The sequence below is a fragment of the Oryctolagus cuniculus genome, chromosome 5, assembly GCF_964237555.1.
Source record: "Oryctolagus cuniculus chromosome 5, mOryCun1.1, whole genome shotgun sequence".
Taxonomy (NCBI): Eukaryota; Metazoa; Chordata; class Mammalia; order Lagomorpha; family Leporidae; genus Oryctolagus; species Oryctolagus cuniculus.
Genome location: NC_091436.1, coordinates 110,472,306 through 110,493,552, shown reverse-complemented (window position 1 = coordinate 110,493,552; position 21,247 = coordinate 110,472,306). Strand labels below are relative to the sequence as shown.

Here is a 21,247-nt window from a genome sequence, read left to right as displayed (position 1 = left end):
AATGGAAGGGGAGAGGGAGCAGGAAAGGGGAGGGTTGCAGGTGGGAGGGAAGTTATGTGGGGGGAAGCCATTGTAATCCATAAGCTGTACTTTGGAAATTTATATTCATTAAATAAAATTTAAAAAAAGTAAAAAAGTTACATTTTTATTCATTTTCCATATATGTGATAGATCTAAGTGTCAATGCTAAACCATGTTGTAATCTCACTAAAGACATTTCAAACAGTAACTCAATTCAATATATATAGTTCCAACACAAGAAAAAAATTCAAGATCACAGCAAAGACCAAGTTTATATGTTACAGTCAAAAACTATGAGCTAGGACAACTGCTTGCCTAATACAAACAATAAGATGATTCTGACTATAATATGCACATAGGTTTGAGGTATTAATTTTTTTAAAAAAGTGTGTACTGGACCATGAAATATAGTATACATGGACTTAGGGGAAAACAGCTAATGTTAAGGATAATGCATGGATCTACAGGGCTTGCACATGAACTTCATAAGGAATACAATATTTATTGCAACCTTAAAAGCTTAACTGTTGAGAATATATAATAATTACTCTAATTCTCAAGCATTTGCAAGTAGATATACAATTATATTTCTCTAATACTCTTTTAATTTTTTTTTTAAAAATTGAGAGGGAGAAAGACAGCAATAGAGAGGATGTTGGGGTGAGAAAATGAGTGAGAGCGAATGTAGGCAAACATTCCCCATCCACTGGCTCACTCCCAAAGGATGGCTAGGGTGGGTCCAGGATGGAGTGAGGAACCAGAATGCAACCCAAGTCTCTAACTTGGGTAGCAAAAACCTCATTACTTGAGCCATCACCACTGTCTCCCAGGGTCTACATTAGCAGTAAACTGGCATCAGGAACCACAGATGGGGATATAACTCAGGCACTCTGATTTAAGAGGTATGCATTGGGGCCAGTGCCCTGGCTCACTTGGTTAATCCTCCGCCTGTGGTGCCAGCATCCCATATGGGCGCCAGGTTCTAGTCCTGGTTGCTCCTCTTCTAGTTCAGCTCTCTGCTGTGGCCTGGGAAGGTAGTGGAGGATGGTCCAAGTGCTTGGGCCCCTGCACCCACATCGGAGACCAGGAGGAAGCACGTAACTCCTGGCTTTGGATCGGCATAGTTCTGGCCGTAGCGGCCATTTGGAGGGTGAACCAACAGAAGGAAGACCTTTCTCTCTGTCTCTCTCTCTCACTGTCTAACTCTGCCTGTCAAAAAAAAAAAAAAAAAAAAAAAAAAAAAAAGTGCACATCTTAATTGCTCAGCTAAAGGAATTAATTATATTGTGTATATTCAACCCCATCATCACACAGCTACTTATTTTATTTGTGTGACAAAATGCTAAATCCAGTCATTTAGCATGATACCTAAATATATCTCTATTAACCTTGCTATAAAATATTTAAAAATTGACCACTAAATAATTGAGTAAAATGACATCTTTTCTCAAGATTACATCATTAAACATAAAGCACTAGCACTATATAAATCATTCTTAAAGTGCTTGAACAGCATTCTTATAGTTTCTATAATTTAACATTTTAAACTTCTTTCAATTCCCTATAGTGTTCAACTAAGTCAGCAAATTAACTAGAAGCTAGAGACTAATTGAAACAAAATCTATCCAAAAAAGGTCATGCAGTAATGTCATGATAAGGTCATTTCCCCAAGAATTCCCAGAATTATTTATTGCCCTTTGTTTGAAAGGACTGTGTCATCGTCACATTAATTATGGGTTCAGACAGCAGGCATCAAGGGGAGAGCTGGTTCTGAGAGAAAGCTGTAGAAAGTTGATCTTTCTTCATTGTACCCCCTTGAGGGATAAATCACTTTTTATTGTACAAGATTAAACTTTAAATCCATAAATATTATTGTGCTCTGCTAGTTCACAGTATCACAACATACCACACATTCTACAGCTCACAAAAGCACATCAAATACAGCTCAAGTCTGTAATCATGATGTCAACTCTTCCTCGCTGATTAAAAAAAAAAAATTTGAAAAGCAAGAGACAGAGATCAACTTTCCATCTGCTCTTTCATTCCCCAAATGGCTGCAATGGTCGGGGCTTGGCCACTTTGAAACCAGGAGCCAACAACTCCATCTGGATCTCCCATGTTGGTGACAGGAGTCCAACTACCTGGCTCATCTGCTGCTGCCTTCCCAGGTGCATTAGCAGGGAGCTGGATTGGAAGTAGAGCACCCATGTCATGGACTGACATTCGTATGGGGTGCTGGCATTAAGGTAGTAGCTTATCTTTAAGATAAATGGAAATAGGCCAGCGCCGTGGCTCAATAGGCTAATCCTCCGCCTTGCGGCGCCAGCACACGGGGTTCTAGTCCCGGTCGGGGCACCGGATTCTGTCCCGGTTGCCCCTCTTCCAGGCCAGCTCTCTGCTGTGGCCAGGGAGTGCAGTGGAGGATGGCCCAAGTGCTTGGGCCCTGCACCCGCATGGGAGACCAGGAAAAGCACCTGGCTCCTGCCTTTGGATAGGTGCGGTGCGCCGGCCACAGCGCGCCAGCCGTGGCCATTGGAGGGTGAACCAACGGCAAAGGAAGACCTTTCTCTCTGTCTCTCTCTCTCACTGTCTACTCTGCCTGTCCAAAAAAAAAAAAAAAAAAAAAAAAAAGATAAATGGAAATAAATATTCAACACTGGAGCTAGGGTTGTAATACAGCAGTTTAAGCTTCTGTCTGCTATGCAGGCATCCCATATTGCTGTGCCAGTTCAAGTCCCAGCTGCTCCACTTTTCATCAAGCTCCTAGCTAATGCATCTGGGAAGACAGTGAACAATGACAGGCCCTTGGTTCCCTCTGTGGGCCTGACCAATCCCTGGCTTATGCAGCCATTTGGAAAGTGAACTAGTGGATGGTGGATGGAAAATCTTTCTTTCTCTCTCATTATCTCTCCCTGGTGCTGTTACTCTGCCTTTCAAATAAATAAATCTTAAAAATAATAAAAATAAAAAACTCTCAGCAAGGGAGAATCACCCTTCTTTTGACAAAACACAGTTTGCTTTGAAAATCTTATAAAAGATAATAACATTGGGGTTGGCGCTGTGGCATAACAGGTAATGCCACTGCCTGCAGTGCTGGCATCCCATAGGGGCACTGGTTCCAGTTCTGGCTGCTCCACTTCTGATCCAGCTCTCTTCTATGGCCTGAGAGTACAGTAGAAGGTGGCTGAAGTGCTTGGGCCTGTGCACTCATGTGAGAGTCCTGGAAGAAGCTCCTGGCTCCTGGCTTCAGATTAGCCCAGCTCTGGCCTCTATGCCATTTGTGAAGTGAACCAGTGGATGGAAGACGTCTCTCTCTCTCTCTCTCTGCCTCTGCCTCTGCCTCTCTGTAACTCTGCCTTTCAAATTAAAAAAAAAAATCTTAAAAAATAAAATAAAATAAAAACATAAAATAAAAAGATAAAAACATTAACCATTTTGTTATACTATAAAAATAAACTAACAAAACTAAAATTTTACAATTGATTTTGCTATTTCTCAGTATTTTTCTGTAAAAGGACTCCAGAGCTCTCTTTCATGAATAATTAGATGAAATGCACATTATTTATGGGATCTCTATGCAATAAAGGACTAATATCTAGACTAGCTCAGCAAATTAAAAAACTCAACAAGAAAAAAACAAGAAAACAACCAATCCAGTTAAGAAATGGGCAAAGGACCTCATTGGACGGTTCTCAAAAGAGGAAATATACATGGCCAGCAAACATGAAAAAGTGCTCAACATCACCAGCACCAGTGAAATGCAAATCAAAACCACAATAAGGTATCACCTCACCCCTGTCAGAACGGATAAAATCCAAAAGAGAGTAACAGAAGAAGTGAAGACATGGAGAAAGGGGAACGCTCATACACTGTTGATTTAGAATGGAAATTACTTTGGCCCCTGTAGAAAACAGTATGGAGATTTATTAGAAAACTAGAAACAGACTTGTCATTTGATCCAGAAATCCCACTTCTAGGTATTTACACAAAAGACATGAATGCTTTGTATCAATGAAATACCTATACCACCATGTTTACAGCAACAATATTCACCAGCCAAAATATAAATCAACCAGGGTATCCATCATCAGATGAATGGATAAAGAAGACATGATGTGCGTGTGCATGTGCATGTGTGTGCGTGATGGAATATTATGCAGCTATACAAGAGAATGAAATTCTACCCACTGCAATAAAATGGAGGACATAATATTGGGTAAAATAAGCCAGATACAGAATGACAAATAATTCAGGTTCTTCTTTCTATGTGGGAGCTAAAATTTAAAAAGTAAAAGAATCAAAAAAAAAAAAAAAAACAAAAGAACAAAAAGAAAGAAAAAAGAAAGAAATGCCAGTTCATCAATATTGCAGCAAATATAGTTTTGTCAATCTTTGTTTTAAACCTTTGTCCTACCAATGGTTAAGAATGTTATGGTAGGGTGCCAGCATTGTGGTATACTGGGTTAAACCACCACCCACAGTGTCAGCATCCCATATGGGCACTGGTCTGAGTCCTATCTGCTTTACTTCCAATCCAGCTCCCTGATAATGTGTTTCAAAAATCAGTGGAGGATGTCTCAAGTACTTGGGCCCCAGCACCCATGTGGGAGACCTAGAAGAAGCTCCTGGCTCCTGGCATTGTTCTGATCCCACCATCCTAGCCATTGTTGCCATTTGGGAAGCGAACCAATGGATGGAAGGTTTCTCTCTGTCTCTCTTCTCACTCTCTGTAATACTGACTTTCAAATAAATAATTAAATAAATATGTAAATAAATACATATTTTTAAAAAGTATGTTACTATCTTTTTAATGATTTCTAATCATTATAAAATTTACTGTATATGGGTAAAATGGTAATCTTTCCATTTGATTAATGTTTATAGGCCTTGTCTATATCCCCACTAAACTACTGTCATTTTTTGCTTTTTATTTGTTAAACTTTTTATTTGGTAGAGCATTAAGCCCTTGACTGTGATATAAATAAAATATATGCTATCTCAGAAACTAAAAGAAAGGGAGGAAGAAAGGGGGAGAGAGACAGAGAGAGAGAGCCAGAGAGAGAGAGATAGGGAATGAATGAATGATAAGGGGAGGAGAGAGAGAAAGGGAGAGAAAGGGAAAGAGAAGGAAGGAGGAGGGGTGGAGGGAGAGATGATCGGAAGGAGGGGAAGAGAGGGAAAGGGGAAGAGAGAGGGTAGAGGTGGGAAGGGAATATCATTATGTTCTTAGAATTGTATCTATGGGGCTGGCACCGTGATTCACTAGGCTAATCCTCCGCCTACGGTGCTGGCATCCTAGGTTCTAGTCCCAGTTGGGGTGCCGGATTCTGTCCGGGTCACTCCTCTTCCAGTCCAGCTCTCTGCTGGGGCCCGGGTGTGCAGTGGAGGATGGCCCAAGTGCTTGGATCCTGCACCCGCATGGGAGACCAGGAGGAAGCACCTGGCTCCTGGCTTCGGATTGCCGCAGCGCACCAGCCATGGCATACCAGCTGTGGCAGCCATTTGGAGGGTGAACCAACGGAAGGAAGACCTTTCTCTCTGTTTCTATCTCTCTCACTGTCTAACTCTGTCTGTCAAAAAGGAAAAAAAAAAAAAAGATTTGCATCTATGAAGTATATTGTTCATTTTTTTTTTTTTTAAATTGCAGCCAGCATTGTGGTGCAGCAGCATCCTATAAAGGTGCTGGAGCTGCTCCACTTCTATTCTTATGGCCTGGGCAAAGCAGCAGAAAATGGTACAAGTGTTTGGGCCCCTGCCATACACATGGGAGACCCAGATGAAGCTCCCAGCTTTGGCCTGGCCCAACCCGGGCTGTTGTGGCTATCTTAGAAGACAGTGGCTAGATCTCTCTCTCTCTCCTCTTATCTTTCTGTAACTCTTTCAAATAAATAAATAAATAAATAAATCTTTTCAAGAAACTAAAGGAAACTAAAAATAAGGAAAATAAAATAAATAATAATACATATTCAATGGATTTGGCAGGCTACTAATCAATTAAAGAAATGTTAATTTCCTCAAGCAAGAATGTTATTTGAGACTACTCCATAAAACTATTAATTAATAGGAGATATCATTTCACATTCTTCCACATTTTATATGAAAAAAATACACATATTTGAGCATGGTCACTCAAATGAACAATGTAATGATTCACAAAAAAGTACACTATCTAAAATGACATCAATTGCACTATAGATCTACATCTGTAACAAAGACATGACCTTTACCAAGTCATAGTCTTCCAGTTGCTTCATCTGTAAAATAAAGTTTTGCAAATTCTGATTTCCATGATTATCCCCAGATTAAGTATGGCATGATTCTAACAAGGTTAAGAGGTATAACTTACTAGAGATCCATTCTTTACTTTAATAAGAGTAGGCAGCTTTTTTGTTTGAGTATTGTTGATATAAATCATGAAATTAAACTTCATACAAAAAATTCAGAAAGTGGAATAATCTTGTTTCAATACTCATCATTATGAATCAAATAAGGGCTCTTATAAAACTCAGAATAATACCATTCATACTGGAACTTGAAGAGCCATTAGATATTTAAATGCTTCCATACCTTGCAAACTTACTTGAATCAGAGACTATAGAGATACATTAGATTAGAAACAGACATTGAATGTATCTTTGGCTTTCTCTCATCCAGAGGAGACAAAAGTTATATTCTCAGAAATAGCAAATAGTCAGATTATTTTAAAATATTTGATTTAGAAAAAAACTTTCTACTCAGGATTATAATTGGTTAATTTATCACCTTTCCTGAAAATGATACATTTTAATTATAATGCCCAACATATTTCTACCATGTTTCAATACTACCAAAAAATTTAAAGTACATTTGCATGACTTCCAATTTAATATTCCTAAGTACATGATTATAAAGTAAATGCAGTAAATTTTACCTTAAAAATGTATACCTACCAAATGTATCTTTCTAGCAATATAGGAAATCTAGCATAAGAAATGAAATAAAAAAATTCCATACCCCGAAAATCTTATCTTCAATGTTTAAAGATTTGCTGGCTTATAACCCTTTTACCCTTGTTTACATTAATTGTAAACAAAATGCTCTATTACTTATATATTTTGAAGTCTATCATGTTAGAAGATAATCAGTAAATTGCAGCACGTACTTCTGCATAATATCTTTATTATTAAGAGAATTAAATGGCCTTTGTTTCAGAGTCATGTTTCAGAAAGTAAATTACTAGGTTAAACCTTTGCAATTCCATGTATCCTTTTATTTATTTGAAAAAAGGGAAATGAAAATTTTAATGGATGAAATCATGATACTGAATGCTATATTTTATAATCAATGACTTACTATTTAAAAATAATTAAAGAGGTACATTATCACACCAATAGCAATCCCATAATTATTTTTGTAAATGAAACTTATATGGAGAGGCTAGAGATCACAATCCAAGACTCTAATAAAAGACTATGTTGTTCTCCTGGATTTAACAATTTCCTGCTGATTGGATAATGCTATATATTTAACATTCTTAATTCCACTCCACTTTATAATAAGCATATACATTAATAACATTCAAACATAATCAACAGAGATTATGTTTGAACAAACTGGTGCCTCATATGTGTGTTAGACAAATTAATAATATCTAATCATTATTCTTGTATTCAAAGAAATATATAGTGTACTTATAGGATCAAAATCACCCCACCATTGTAAATTATACATTGTGTTTTCCTTTCTATATACCAGTAATTTGTGTTTACAAAGACTTCTATAATGAAGCTTTAACATTATCTTTATAAAAGGCAATGGATAAATGATCTTATTTTTGCCATTTTCCATAATTTTATCATGTATTCTACAATACCTTTGGATATTGCTTGACAGGAATCAACACTCTTTCTGACAGCTTTATGTTTTTGTTGCTGATGACATCAAGATATTTCTTTTCTTCATCATCCTTTTTTCCATCAGATCCTTGAAATTTTTCAATTTCTGAAAAGCACACAAGAAAAAAGTAAAATGAGAACAGAATTCACCATAAATTAAACCACACTGATTACTCATGTTACTTCTCTTCTCAACTATGGTTCTGCAGAATCTCGGTAAAATGCCTGGAGCACCATTCTTGTTAGTAGTTATGCGAATGCTGTTACTACTATATGTAAGGTGATCTCTGTCAATTAAAACTAAACAGTAATACTTGAAGCTGTTCCTGTGTCTTGTATGAAACAAATGACACATTTCGCTGTTAACATCTTCGAATAAAATAACAAAGAATCTGCCCTTTGAATACTTAAAATATCTAAGAAAGCATAATTTTCCCCAGAGCAACAACAAAATATCTTTTAAGGTTATATGTTTTATTTTCACTCTAAATTATTCCAGATCGTTAATATATGAATATATGTGTATATATTCATATGTATATATATTTTTTCTTCCTCAAGCAGAGATCTGAATGATGAGAAAGCATAAGCCATGAGATTAAGAAGTGCAAATTTGTACTCTGAAGGGTATGTTGCTTGCTCTTTGAATTGTAGGAAGGAAGAAAACCTATGAGATGAGGTTTCAGTGTTCACTAAGAAGAAGCCTGACCAATGGTCACAGGACAGATCATGCAAGATCTTGTCAGACAATGGACATTTTCTGTTTTATATGCTGAATGAAATTGTATGTATGGTCTTTGGTGGGTAAAGGAGGAAACCAGATAAATTTTTATTTACAGAGATAACATGTTACAAAGTTTCATGCGAACCACTGATAGCAGAGAACAAAGAAGGAAACCAACACACTAACTGTCAAACAAAACTGACTGGTACTGACAATGTAAAAATGAGCTAGTGAGAAGAACAGACAGATACAAATAGAGTAAGTTCATTGAATCTACTACATAAAATAATTTTTTTGCAAAATAATTGAAAAATATTTTAACATTTTTATTTATGTTTACTGAATAGTTATTATAACCATAGTTATTTATTACATATACATATTTATTCTTTTTCTTCACCAATTTTACTGTTTAACTAAATGAAGATATAGATGTGAAAATTTTTTAGTTTTGTTAGTGATGAACAGAAACATTCTGTTTCAGTTATCTTGTAGTAGAGAAAAGACGATGACAGTTATTTAGTAAGGACATTTTTAACATACTAACTTACATTGTATTTTGTAACAATTTTAAATGTAATTATATTTTAAAGGTAAATAATTATAAAGGTAAGAATATTATTGTATTAATAGATTCATGTATTTATTAATTAAAATTAATTTATTAATTTAAAGGTAAGAATAATGTTATTATATAATATTTTTGTTCCATATTGTCTCATTTTTTAAAATTTTTTTTTTATTTGAAAGGCAGAGTTAAAGAAACCAGGCAACGATGGTGGAGGGTGGGGTGGGGAATCTTTCATTGGCTGATTCACTCCCCAAATGGCTACACAGCATGGGGTTGGGCCAGACTGAGGCCAGGAATTTCTTCCAGGTCTCCAATTTGGGTGTAGGGACCCAAGCACTTGGGCCATCTTCTGCTGCTTTTGAGGTTCCTAAGTAAGAAGCTGGATTCGAAATGGAGCAACCAGGACTGGAACCTGCACCCACACAGGATACTTGCACTGCAGGTGGCAACTGAACATGCTATGTCACTATGCTGCCCCTGTTGTTTAAATATTTTATTAAATGAGCTACTGGGTAACATTTTGATACATGTATAAAATGTTTACTGATCAAATCAGGATAATCAACATTTCTCTCTCTTTGACATTAGTTTATAATTGGAGCCTAGGTTCACATAGGTTGTAAAAATTTCCCTAAAACACTCCAGGTGGCAACCGTTTCTTGTACTATTTATTTGGTCTGCATGAAATTTAAAACCACATATTCCCATGTAATATTAAATTATTTATCCAGACAATACTTGAATGAAAGTGATCCTGGAGGTTATACAAAGTCATTGATAACCATTTTATCAGTAATACACCATAATTTACCTAAAGAAAAATATCTTAAACTGAACCGTTGAGTAATAAGTTGTGTGCATAATTTTTATCTAGTTGATGGCATCAGATAATTACTTTCATATATCCAGCTTTAAGAACACAGTGATACTTCCCATGATACCCATCCTCTCTTTGCCTCTGCCCCCTCCTTAATTTTAGTTTTTATAATGACATATTTTAGGAGTTAGAAATGTGCCAGGGGATTCCAATACAATCTCATCAAGATTGCATGTGCCAAGGCCATCTCACTAGTCCAAGTGATCAAGTTCAGTTCACAATTGATCACACTGATAGGTCTAAGAATCAAAGGGATCACACAAACAAGATTAGTGTCTGCTAATACCAACTGATAGAATCAAAAAGGGAGAGAACTATCCAACATGGGAAGTGGGATACACAGCAGACTCATAGAATGGCAGATGTCCTAAACAGCACTCTGGCCTCAGAATCAGCCCTTAAGGCATTTGGATCTGGCTGAAGAGCTCATGAGAGTATTTTATGCATGGAAAGCCAAGACTCTCTGGCAAAAAAAAAAAAAAAAAAAAAAAAAAAAAAACCACAAACACACCTAAATGAAAGATCTCTGTGAGTGAGATCCCAGTAGAAAGAATGGGCCATCAAAGGAGGAGATAACTTTCTCTGAAGGGAGGAGAGATCTTCCACTTTGACTATGACCTTGTCTAAATAAGATCAAAGTCAGTGAACTCAAGAGGCTTCCATAGCCTTGGAAACTCATACTAGAGCCTAGGGAGATTTCTGACGCCATAAACAAGAGTGTCAAATTGTTAAGTCAACAACAGGAGTCACTGTACTTACTCCTCTTGTGGGATCTCTGTCCTTAATGTGTTGTCCAATGTGAATTAATGCTATATATAGTACTCAAACAGTTTTTACATTTTATGTGTGCATGCAAACTGATGGAATCTTTACTTAATATATACTAAATCAATCTTCTGTATATAAAGATAATTGAAAATGAATCTTGATGTGAATGGATCAGGAGAGGGAGTGGGAGATGGGAGGGGTGCGAGTGGGAGGGAAATTATGGGGGGGAAAAAGCCATTGTAATCCATAAACTGTACTTTGGAAAATTGTATTTACTAAATAAAAGTTTTTAAAAAATGACATATTTTAGTTTTTAAAGTTTATATAAGCGAACAAATTTCAAGTATTACATATATATGGTTTTAATTTAAAATTCAGAAGATAAAGACATCACATGATACCCTATACTTTACATTTTAAAAATATTTCAAAATGTATAAAAGTACACTAGATGAATTCTATTTCATCTATCTCATATTTTCTCATATATGATCTGACATTTTCAGTTATGTTAATATATTCAATATTTTCATGTGTATATTTTTTTAGTGTGTGTGACAAAATATATCATTAAAAAATGAAGGGCAAGTTACAGAGGGAGAAAATATTTCTAAGTCATATATCTGATAAACATCCTGTATAAAAAGAATGTAAACTCAAAAATGAGACATCTAAAATAAATTTAAATATCAGCAAAATATTTGAATGCATGTAGACTTAAACAAATGGCTAATAAACAGAAGCTAAATGATATTTTATCAACAATTTAATTTCCAGATGTTTTCCAAAAAGAAATAAAGTTATATGTCCATTAATAAGACTCATGTTGGTGCCAGCGCAGTGGCACAGGTTAATCCTCTACCTGAGGGGCTGGCATCCCTAATGGATGTCGGTTCTAGGGTTCAAATCCTGGCTGCTCCTCTTGCAATCCAACTCTCTGCTGTGGCTTGGGAATGCAGCAGAAAATAGCTCAAGTACTTGGGCCCCTGCAACTGCATAGGAGACCAGGAAGAAGCACCTGGCTCCTGGCTTCAGATTGGCACAGCTCTGGCCGTAGAGGCCATCTGAGAAGTAAAACACCAGAAGGAAGACCTTCCTCTCTGACTCTTTCTCACTGTAACTCTACCTCTCATATAAATAAATAAAATCTTAAAAAAGATATGCAAATGCTAATGAGAGTAATATTTGAAAAATGTCCCATGTTCAAACAATTCAATCCATTTTTGTATGAATGAACAAAATGTTTTATATCCGTGTAACAGAAAATCACTTAACCATCCCCCCAAAAAACTGAAAGAGTAAAAAAACAAAAAAAAAATAGATTAACATTTTCCCACTACAGATTATTAAGTCACATTAGTTGATTGCCATTTTAAACCATACGATTCTTTATTCAGGCTTTCAATCCTTTAAATATCTGTTATATCCAGAACTCAGACAATTGAAAATAAACAATATTCTTCACATCATCTGATACTTCTCAGATGTAGAAAAAAAGATATTGAAATTCATATGGAAACACAGAAGACTCTGAATAGCTAAAGCAACTTTAAACAACAAAAACAAAGCCAGAAGCATCACAACACTAAATTTCAAGACATACAACAGGGCAGTTATAATCAAAACAGTTTGGTACGGGACAAAAACAGACTTGTAGACCAATGGAACAGAATGCAAACTCCACAAACTGATCCACGCATTTACAATCATTTAATGTTTGACAAAGGAACTAAAATAAATCCCTGGAGAAAGAATAGTCTCTTCCACAAATGGTGCTGGAAAAATTTGATCTCTACACACACACGTATAAAACAAGACCCACCTTACACCTTATACAAAAATCAACCCAAAAAGGATGAAGTATCTAAATCTACAACCAGATATGCTAAAATTACCAGAGGAGATCATTGGGGAAACTCTACAAGACACTAGTACAGGCAAAGTCATCTTGTTAAAGACCCCAGAAGTACAGGCAATCAAATCCAAAATTGTCAAATGAGATTACATCAAGTTAGAAGCTTCTGCAAAGCAAAGGAAACATTCAGCAAAGTGAAGAGGTAATCAACAGAATGCGAGAAAATATGAAACGGATAAAATATTAATATCCAGAATCTATAAAGAGCTTAAGAAACTCAACAAACACAAAATAAACAATCTAGTTAAGAAATGGGAAAAGGACTTTAACATGCATTTTTCAAAAGATGAATTTAAAATGGCCAACAGACACATGAAGTAATGCTCAGAATCACTAATCATTAGGGAAATGCAAATCAAAACCACAGTGAGGTTTCACCTTGCCCCAGTTTGAATGGTTCTCATATAGAAATCAACAAACAATAAATGCTGGCAAAGATTTGGGGAGCAAACTACCTTAATCCACTGTTGGTGGCAATGTAAACTCAGAATAGCTATTTTGGAAAACAGTATGGATTTATCTCAGAAAGCTAAAAATCTATACAACATATGACCCAGCCATATTGCTCATACAAACTTATTCAAACAAAATGAAATCAGTGTATGAAAGAATTATCTCTACCCCCACTGGTGCCGCGGCTCACTAGGCTAATCCTCCGCCTGCAGCGCTGGCACCCCAGGTTCTAGTCCTGGTCGGGGCGCCAGATTCTGTCCCCGTTGCTCCTCTTCCAGGCCAGCTCTCTGCTGTGGCCCGGGAAGACAGTGGAGGATGGCCCAGGTACTTGGGCCCTGCACCCACATAGGAGACCAGGAGGAAGCACCTGGCTCCTGGCTTCAGATCAGCACAGCGCGCCGGTCGTAGTGGCCACTTGGGGGGTGAACCAACAGAAAAAGGAAGACCTTTGTCTCTCTCTCTCTCACTGTCTAAATCTACCTGTCAAAAAAAAAAAAAAAAAGAATTATCTGTACCCCCAGGCTTATTGCAGCTGAATTTTCAATAGCTAAGGTATAGAATGAACCCAGATGTCAATCAGTGACTTATTGGGTAAAGAAATTGTGATATAGATGGATGGATGGATAGATGGATATATAGATAGATAGGAAAAAAAGGCAGGCAGGCAGGCAGGCGGAAAGACAGAAAGACAGAGAGAGACAGAGAGAGAGAGAGAGAGAGAAAGAAAGGAATACTACTCACCCATAAAAAATAATGAAATCCTGTCTTTTGTAGCAAAATGGATGCAAATGGAAACCATTAAACTTAGTGAAATTATCCAGTCCCCAAAAGGCAAACACTATGTTTTCCCTGATCTATGGTAACTAATAGAGTTCCTAAAATGTAATATATTGGAGTAAAATTAACATTTTGAGATTTGATAATTGTTTAAAGCTCTTATCTCTACTATTGAGAAACAATGTTTTGCTTTCTCTTCATACTATTTGGCAAACTCTTTACTTAGTGTAGGGTAAAGAATATGAGTGAATGTAAACTGAAAGTAGATATATTAAAAAATTAAAGTAATGAATAAGAGAGAGAGGAGGAGGAATAATTAGCATGTGGGACATGTCACCATGTTCTAAAAGCTGTATATATGAAATACATGATATTTGTTTTCTTTAAATTGATAAAAAAGAAAAGAAAATGTGGTATATATACATAAAAAATACTACTCCAGAGCCATTAAAAAATGAATTCCACTTTTTTCAACAAAATGGATGCAATGGAAATAATTATGCTTAGTGAAATAAGCCAGTCTCAGAAAGACAAATAGCATATGTTTCCTCTGATTTATGGTAAATAATCTACAGAGTATAAAATAAATGTAATGTATATGATTGAAATTGACATCTTGAAATTTGATTATTGTTTATAGCCCTTGTATATACTACTGCACCACAGTATTGTCTCTAATTACTACTTGTTGAATTCTATATTTGTGGAGGAGCAAGTCTGTGATCACAAAGTAAAATGAAAGCATGGAACAGAGAGGGTGGGAGGTACCTTTATGTTCTTAGAACTGTATATATGAAATACATGAAATGTGGTATCTTTATTGAAATAAATAAAAACTCTCTTAATTTTACCCAATAAAATACAATTATGCTATTTAATTTACTTCATTATATCTATGGAGAATGGCAGTTTAACCAATCTTATTTTGTTACTTTATAAACATGTTTTGAAATTCAAATTTGAGCCTTAAATTTCTTTTTAAAGATTTTTAATTTATTTCAAAGTCATAGTTACAGTATGAGAGAGGTCTTTTCTGTGCTCATTCTCTCCTCAAGAAGCTGCAACAGTGAGGGCTGAGCCAGATGAAAGTCAAAAGCCAAGAATTTATCCTGTCCTCTCACGTGGGTAGCAGGGGCCAAAGTCCTTTGCCTATCTCCCACTGCTTTTCCCAAGCCATTAATCGGGAGTTGAATTGTAAGTGGAGTAGCAGGGACATAAATTGGTGCCTATATGGAATGCCAGCTTCATATCTGGTGGCTTTACTCACTACAAAACAGTTTTGGTACCTTGATCCGGAAGTGGAGCTGGAATTTTGCTTCAGAGAGCAATAACTTAGGATGCTGGTGTTCTGTCATTGGAGAATTCAAATCCCATCTGCTCCACTCCCAATATAGCTTCCTACTAATGTACCTGGGAAGGTTGTAAAAGATGGCCCAAGCGCTTAGGCTTCTGCCCCAGTGTGGAAGATCAGCATGGATTCCTTGGATCCTGTCTGGCCTGGACCAGACCTGGTCTAGACATGGCTAGTTGCGCCATTTGGAGAGTGAAGCAGATGATTGAAGATCTCTCCCTTGTTCTGTCTCTCCCTATCAGTGTGCCATATAAATAAATAAATATTTAAATAATAAAACCCTTAAAATATTTTAAAAAATTCCAAAGTGTTAATAGTATTATCAGTGAGCAACAAATGAACAGGGTTGTATAGAGCACTAATGTAATTTTTGTAAGCTTTTTTATGCAATATCTATTTGAATTTCACCATCACATTCCACTAAGATGGTGAACCAGATAAGGATGACTGCTCCTACTCAATTTACTACTGAAGTCCTAGCCAGAGCGGCTAGGCAAGAAAAATGCATCTAAGCAAGAACAGAACAAGTGAAACTATCTTTGTTTGTTGTTGACATGATCTTATATACAGAAAACTCTCAAGATTTCATACAGAAATTTGTGGAATAAGTATATTTAGTAACATTGCAAAATCAAAAAAATACAAAACTATTACATTTCTATTAATTAACAATGATCTACTACAAAAAATTTAAAGAACATAAAAAATAATTGTTTAAAATTAAACTTTACAATGAAATGAAAGATTTGTTCATGAAATACTGTAAAGCATTGATAAAAGACATGGAAGAAACCAAAAAAATACATCCATGATCATGGATTGGGAAGAAGTAATATTATAAAAGTTCTTACTACCCAGGTGATCCTGGGTAAAATCCTTATCAAAAATCTCAATGGATTTTTTTCATTGAAATAAAAAAAATCTTAAATTAACCTGGAACCATAAAACACCCAAAATAGCCAAAGCAGTTTTGAAGAATAACAAGGCTAGATGCAACATATTTCTTGATTTCCAAATATAGTATATAACTACAGCAATTAAAACAATGAAGTGCTGGCATAAAAACAGACAAACATATAAACAAACTGAATAGAATCAAGAACATACAAGTAAATTTACACAAATGATAAATTGGTCTTTGACAAAGATGCTAAGAATACATAATTTCTTAAAAACTAGAAATAGATTAGCCATATGGTCCAGCAATTTCACTACTGGTTAGATACCAAAAGGACATGAATACATTTTATCAAAGGGACACATGACTCACCATGTTTATAGCACATTGTTCACGACAGCCAAAATATAGACTCTACCAAGGTGTGCATCATAGGATGAATGGATAACGAAAATGCATGCATAATACAATTAATGTTATTCAAATATAAAATAATGAATTTCTTCCATTTACATAAAAATGGATACAATTGGAGGACATCAGGTGGAGTGAAAGAAGTCAGACACAGAAAAATAACTACTACATATTCTCTGTTATATGCGGGAACTAAAATTAAAATAAGAAAACAATTCCAATAATTTTGAATATATGACTTGTAAAACACAGGTAACAAAAGCAAAAATAGTCAAGTGGGATTATGCCAAATAAAAACTTTCAGTACATCAAAGGAAATATTCAATACAATAAGAAGGTAAACTAGGAGAAAGCAGAAAATATTTGCAAAAATTCATGAGATTAATATCAAAAAGATATCAGAAAATTGTACAATTCAAATAGCAACAAATCAGAAAACAAATTAAAAATTGACATAGGATTTGAAGAGATATTTCCCCAAAGACATTCAGTGGATAAGATATACGAAAAGATGATTAACATCACTAATCATCAGTGAAATGCAAATCAAATTCCCAAATATCACCTTGCACATGTTAGGATGGCTATTATTTTTTTAAAAAGAAAACAATTGACAAGGATATAGAGAAAAGGGAACCCTTGTACATTGTTGTTGGGAATGTAAACTGGTACAGCTGCAATGGGAAGCTGCATGGTAATTATTCAAAAAGTTAGAAATAGAACCACACATGATCTAATTGCTATGGTCTCAAAAATCCACATGTTGAAACACTAGACCTCATGTGGATATTATTAAGAGTTTGGGCCTTTGGGAATAACAGTGGACATTTCATGAATGGAATAAATGTTCTCACAAAAGATGCCTGACCTGGTGAGAACATAGCTAAAAGGCATCATCCCTGAAACCAAGTAGACTCTCATAAGACACTGAATCTGCCAGAACCACAATTTGGAACTTTTTCTAGAACTGTCAGAAATAAATCTGTGGTTTATAGGTTATCTTGTTAATGGAATTTTGTAACATTAGTCAGAAGGACCCAAGACACCAGCTAGCCCTCTTCTGAGTACACATCCAATAGAATTCAAATCAGAATCTCGATACATTTGCATTTCCACATTTGCTGCAGCACTATTTACAATAGCGGAGACATGGAAGCAGCCCAAATGTCCACTGGCAGATAAACGGATAAAGAAAATGTAGTGCACTCATACAATGGAATGTTATTCTTAAAAAAATCAAATACTGCTATTTGCTATATTATGGCTGAACTTGGAGGACGTTACACTAATGAAATTAACCACAGATGATTCTACTTGCTTGTTCTTAGAGAGTGCATCCTCCAAAAATTCACATGCTGAAATCCTAAGCCAGAAGGAGACAGTCTTAAGAAGTAGGGATCTGGGGAAGGTGATTAAGTCATCACAGAAAAACCTTTCTGATTGGTATTAGTGAGCTGATAAATGAGGCCCAAGGAACTGGTTTGTCCCTTTACATGTCCCTTGTAAAGACATATTGAGAATGTGCTAATGAGCTAGGAAATAGGTTCTCACCAGAAAAAAAAAAATCTATGGGTGCCTTGATTTTGGAATTTGCAGTGACCAGAAATGTGAAAAATAAATTTCTGTTGTTTATAAGCCAACCAATCTATAGTATTTTGTTAGACCAGCTTGGATGGACTAAAGAGACAGTTATCTGAAGAACATAAAACAATCAAACTAATAGAAGTAGATGCTAGAATGACAGTTGGCAGGGTCTGGGAACAGTAGGGAATGGGTATTACTGGTCAAAGTGTACAAATTTTCAATTATGCAAAATGAAGAAGTCTACCATATACTGCTTGTGTGAGAAAATTCAAGATGTTGGGGGAAAATGGAATTAAAAGATATTTATTTAGCTGCAAAAATTTTGAAATCCATGTGTATGTCTTAAAGTTTATGAAAAATTCATATTATGAAAAGATTATGCATGGGTTTAATTCTATTTTCTGTGAACATTTTGAAGCAGTCTAATAACATCTTACTGTATACTTAAAATTTTGCTAAAACGTTTTATGTTGTGCTTCTATCAATTTTCCAATCATCATGGTAAAATAAAACTTTCAGAGATGATGGATATATTTATTATATATCACACATACAAAATATACATGGCGTGGAATGCCAAGACACTCTGGCAAAAAAAAAAAAAAAAAGACCTAAATGAAAGATCTCTGTGAGTCAGATCCCAGTGGAAAGAACAGTCTTCAAAGAAGGAGGTACCTTTCTCTGAAGGGAGGAGAGAACTTCCACTTTGACTATGAACTTGTCTAAATAAGATAAGAGTCAGTGAACTCAAAAGGCTTCCATAGCCTTGGAAACTCATGACTGGCGCATAGGGAGATTACTGATGCCATAAACAGGAGTGTCAATTTGTTAAGTCAACAACAGGAGTCACTGTGCACTTACTCCTCACGTAGGATCTCTGTCCTTAATGTGCTGTACATTGTGATTTAATGCTATAACTTGTACTCAAACAGTATTTCTCACTTTGTGTTTCTATGTGGGTGCAAACTGTTGAAATCTTTACTTAATGCATACTAAACTGATCTTCTGTATATATAGAAAATCGAAAATGGGCCGGCGCCGCGGCTCACTAGGCTAATCCTCCGCCTAGCGGCGCCGGCACACCGGGTTCTAGTCCCGGTCGGGGCGCCGGATTCTGTCCCGGTTGCCCCTCTTCCAGGCCAGCCCTCTGCTGTGGCCAGGGAGTGCAGTGGAGGATGGCCCAGGTGCTTGGGCCCTGCACCCCATGGGAGACCAGGAAAAGCACCTGGCTCCTGGCTCCTGCCATTGGATCAGCGCGGTGCACCGGCCGCAGCGCGCCGGCCGCAGCGGCCATTGGAGGGTGAACCAACGGCAAAGGAAGACCTTTCTCTCTGTCTCTCTCTCTCACTGTCCACTCTGCCTGTCAAAAAAAAAAAAAAAAGAAAATCGAAAATGAATCTTGATATGAATGGAAGGGGAGAGAGAGCGGGAAAGGGGAGGGTTGCGGGTGGGAGGGAAGTCATTGCGGGGTGGGGGAGCCAATGTAATCCATAAGCTGTACTTTGGAAATCTATATTCATTAAATAAAAGTTAAAAGAAATATACATGGCGGAATTACCAATAATTAAACATAGAAGTCATGATTAGCTGCTTGCATTGAAAGTTGGTTGAGAGAGAGATTGGTTGATTGGTTGTTTGGATTATTCTCCAGATCACATTTTTTCATTTTGCACTAAAACATTGCTTATGGGTTTAATTTGATTTATTTTAGTCATTTTTTTAGTTAGCATTTTTTACCCTGATTGCATACGCCTATCTTCTCTGGGTTCAATCATGGAATCATATAATCAAGCAGTACAGAAATATGTATTAAATAATATTGCTTATCTTCTTAACAGAACCAATTATGTAGAACTGTCTATGTCTAATATCCTTATGGAGGATGAAATATATGCTTTTCTAGGTACTTATCTTTTTAAAGTTCAAAGAAAGGATATACAAAATACATACGAAGTAGAACTTCTAGCACAGAGAAATTGTAGAAAATCAACAATGATTAATCATCGAGAAGAATGAAAAGAATTTCAATACAACATAAAGAACATTTATATGCAAACTATAATTTCAGAATATACTAAAACTAGCATGAAATTTGAATGGAAAACAAACTTTTACCAATACAATGTAAATAATCTTTAAATATAACAACAAGGGGGCCGGCACCATTGCTCACTTGGTTTTTCCTCCACCTGAGGCGCCAGCATCCTATGTGGGTGCTGGGTTGTAGTCCCAGTTGCTCCTCTTCCAGTCCAGCTCTTTGATGCGGCCCAGGAGGGCAGTGGAGGATGGCCCAAGTGCTTGGGCCCTGCACCCACATGGGAGACCAGGAAGAAGCACCCAGCTCCTGGCTTAGGATCGGTGTAGTTTCGGCTGTAGCAGCAATTTTGGGGGTGAACCAATGGAAGGAAGAATTTTCTCTGTGTCTCTCTCACTGACTAACTCTATCTGTCAAATAAAAAAATTATATATATATATATATATACACATATATATATATATAAACAACAGTGAGTGATGTCAGTATTCAGTGTTTTAGAATTTATTTTCAACTAAAGCTAAAAAGTAAGAGATTGCTAAGTGCTGTAATAAATTTATGGACATCTTCAGAAGGGACCTTATAATACAAATGTTACACTGCTTGGTGATTAGCCTTCCTTATTATGAAAGGAACAGAAACAAGTTATATTTACAAAATATAGGCAAGTAAACATTATGTCCTTATTCCACCACCAAGTTATACTATTTCATTTCTAGGTAAAAATGTTTCCTGCTTTTTGTAGTTGAATATAGAACCAAAGCTTTAATGATTATTGTTATTTGAATGGAAGAGTATAGCGTAATATTTTCTTCCTCTTTTGAAACCTCCCACGTGAAATTTCAGAGATCACTACACTATTATTACAGTCAGCTTCTATCATTTCATAATCTAAATCCAGAACAAAGAGGCAAATACATGAGGGTACTTCAAAAAGTTCATGGAAATGCATATTATTTAAAAAATGCATGGATTTCAAGCCTGT

General features: G+C 36.0%; 1 protein-coding gene across 13 annotated transcripts in view; it reads right to left on the bottom strand.

Moving 5' to 3' along the window:
- The window catches only part of KHDRBS2 (KH RNA binding domain containing, signal transduction associated 2), a 702,022-nt gene that overhangs the window by 587,972 nt on the left and 92,803 nt on the right, over positions 1-21,247 (bottom strand). For all 13 annotated transcript variants that reach the window (XR_011388994.1, XR_011388992.1, XR_011388993.1 and 10 more), the window contains exon 2: positions 7,874-8,001. Coding sequence is in view for 2 of the 13 variants with exons in the window: in XM_070074657.1 (XP_069930758.1) it covers positions 7,874-8,001 (128 nt within the window). In the remaining 11 variants the exon portion in view is untranslated. The remainder of the gene's footprint in view (positions 1-7,873; positions 8,002-21,247) is intronic.